At 52.7% G+C, this 2,281-nt stretch overlaps 1 protein-coding gene across 1 annotated transcript in view; it reads left to right on the top strand.

The window, feature by feature from the left end:
• Positions 1–2,281, top strand: part of PARP12 (poly(ADP-ribose) polymerase family member 12) — a gene marked incomplete at its 5' end in the record, with an annotated part of 51,155 nt that overhangs the window by 34,538 nt on the left and 14,336 nt on the right. Inside the window, 1 exon segment of the mRNA XM_014586489.1 lies at positions 1,376–1,517. Coding sequence (XP_014441975.1) covers positions 1,376–1,517 — 142 coding nt within the window.

Genomic DNA, 2,281 nt, shown 5'->3' with positions numbered 1-2,281 from the left:
CACACACCCACACACACACACACACACCCTGGCCTTCATCACACCCTCCCCTGTGGCCTTCATCACACCCTCCCCCGTGGCCTTCATCACACACCCTCCCCCATGGCCTTTATCACACACACACACACACACACACACACCCTGGCCTTCATCACACCCTCCCCTGTGGCCTTCATCACACCCTCCCCCATGGCCTTCATCACACCCTCCCCCATGGCCTTCATCACACCCTCTGATGGCCTTCATCACACCCTCTCCCATGGCCTTCATGGGCCCAACGCATTCTCATTCTTTTTTTAGCTCTTGGTTCAGGTGTCTTTTTCCTCCAGGAAACCACTGCTGGTCCCACCTATCTTGGTCATCCTCGGTTAAGTCTTCAATTTCTGGAGGGTTCCCTGCAGATTGTGTGGAGCCTGGAACATAGCACCTGGACTGTCCACTTGCATTTTTCCTGCCTCTTTCATTGTTGGGCAGAGTTGCTGCAAGGCAGGGGTGGGTCTTGTTTCATTTATTGTTCTGTCCATGACACCTACAACTTGTCACTTAGGAAGACTGGGACAGAAGCAATAGGGAGAGTAGGAAAATTTGCAAAGACGGAGAGAGTTGCAGTAAATTTAATTTTAGTTACTAGTGCAATGTCTGGTCTAAGAATAAAGATGGCGGTGGCAGGTAACACTGAGTGCTGCACCAGCACTGTGCTAGGTGCTCCGCACAATGTGTGTCAGATACTTCTCCAGCCCATGAGGGCGGTTAGTCCTGTCAAATAATGGCCTAACGACTGTTAATTTTGTATACCTGAGATAACTGAGACCAGAAAGGTTAAAACCACTTGCCGAAGAGTGAGAGCCAGCAGGCTTGGGAGCCAGAATTCAAACTCAGTCAGTTCAACCCAAAATATTAGGTATCCTGTAGGGAATTGGAGAGAAGATGAGGGATTGAAGTGAGTAACTAACTAAAAAAATAGAAGGGCTCTCCAAGGGACCAGAAAAAGAAAACCACCAGGAGGAGGACTGAACTCCGATGAGGGTGGTGGGGCAAACGTGGTGAGAGCAGAGGCAGCACTGTCCAGGCCGAGCAGTCAAGCTGTGTTTGAGAGCCCCTACTGCAGTCTCTCTGTCCTTTAAATGGCTGTACCTTCCCTCCTGAGCCATTCGAACGCCCTCCCTTCCTCTGGTCCTGCCCCAATAGCCTAATGACCAGCTCCAGCTCTCTGCAGAGAGAGAAGTCTCCCTCTCCTGCCTCTTATACCCTTCCTGGCTCTTCCTCTCGTACGACAGGACTCTACTGTGGGCCTGTCTGAAATGTGGTGTGGGTACTTGGGCTCTTTCCTCGTCCCAAAGGCTCTTCCTTCATGAAATGTCTGGCTTTCCCACAGGATGCAATGCACCCTACGACCACCATCAGCAGCGGCGATGTGGAGAAGGCCTACCTGGTGTGGTGCATACCTGGGTCTGACGCCTCAGCAGCCAGCCTGAAGTTTGAGGCCGGGAAGCACAAATATGAGTTAGACTTCAAAGGTACACCTGGACTCTGCTGGCTCTGCCCCCCCACAGGAACCTAGGGGGTCTGCAGGTCCACATGGAGGGCCTGGGCTGGTGCAAGGAGAAAGGAAGAGGGGGCGACAGACCTGTGAACAGATGGTGCTGGCACTGCAGGGGTGAGAACAAGCTGGTGAGGTGTGAGGAGAAGGGACCCTGAGGAGGGTCAGGAGCCTGAAGCGCAGAGGGCCGGCAGGGCCAGCAGTGTGGTTGTCCTATGGACTACACTGAGGCCGTCTGTCTGAGGGTTAACCTCAGTCCCTGACAAAGCCGTGTGGTTCTGCTGTGTGCCGACAGCCTCCTCACTCTAGAGCACAATGCTGTCGCCATCTCTTCCATAGGCACCTTCAGTGTCAGCGGGATGGGACAGCAGCCAGGCTGACACGTGGTAGGACAGGCTTTAGTCATAAGTCACTGGGAAACAGATTTTCATCTACTCGTGGTGTGCTGCACGGGGCTTAACGATCTGTCCCTGCTGTAACAGACAGGAGTAGGCCAGGTGCCCTCCGCCACTTCCTCCAGGGGCTGCTTTGTGAGAGGGTTCCTTCCCTTCTTTTACCTCTAAATCAGACTCATTTATTCTTGGTATCTGAGTTTTTAAACAAAAAGCCCACAATCTTAGAATCATTTAGATTCGGTAATTGTTTGGGGGTGGGAGGGACTAGTGTGTCCCAGGTTCAGAGCTATTTCTGGGATAAAGTCTCTTTTTGGATGGAGGCATGAGTTGTGGCTGGGGCCCCCCC

Source organism: Tupaia chinensis, unplaced genomic scaffold (assembly GCF_000334495.1).
Source record: "Tupaia chinensis unplaced genomic scaffold, TupChi_1.0 Scaffold000140_1, whole genome shotgun sequence".
Taxonomy (NCBI): Eukaryota; Metazoa; Chordata; class Mammalia; order Scandentia; family Tupaiidae; genus Tupaia; species Tupaia belangeri.
Note: the sequence above shows the minus strand (reverse complement) of the source record. Positions and strands in the feature narration are given on the sequence as shown.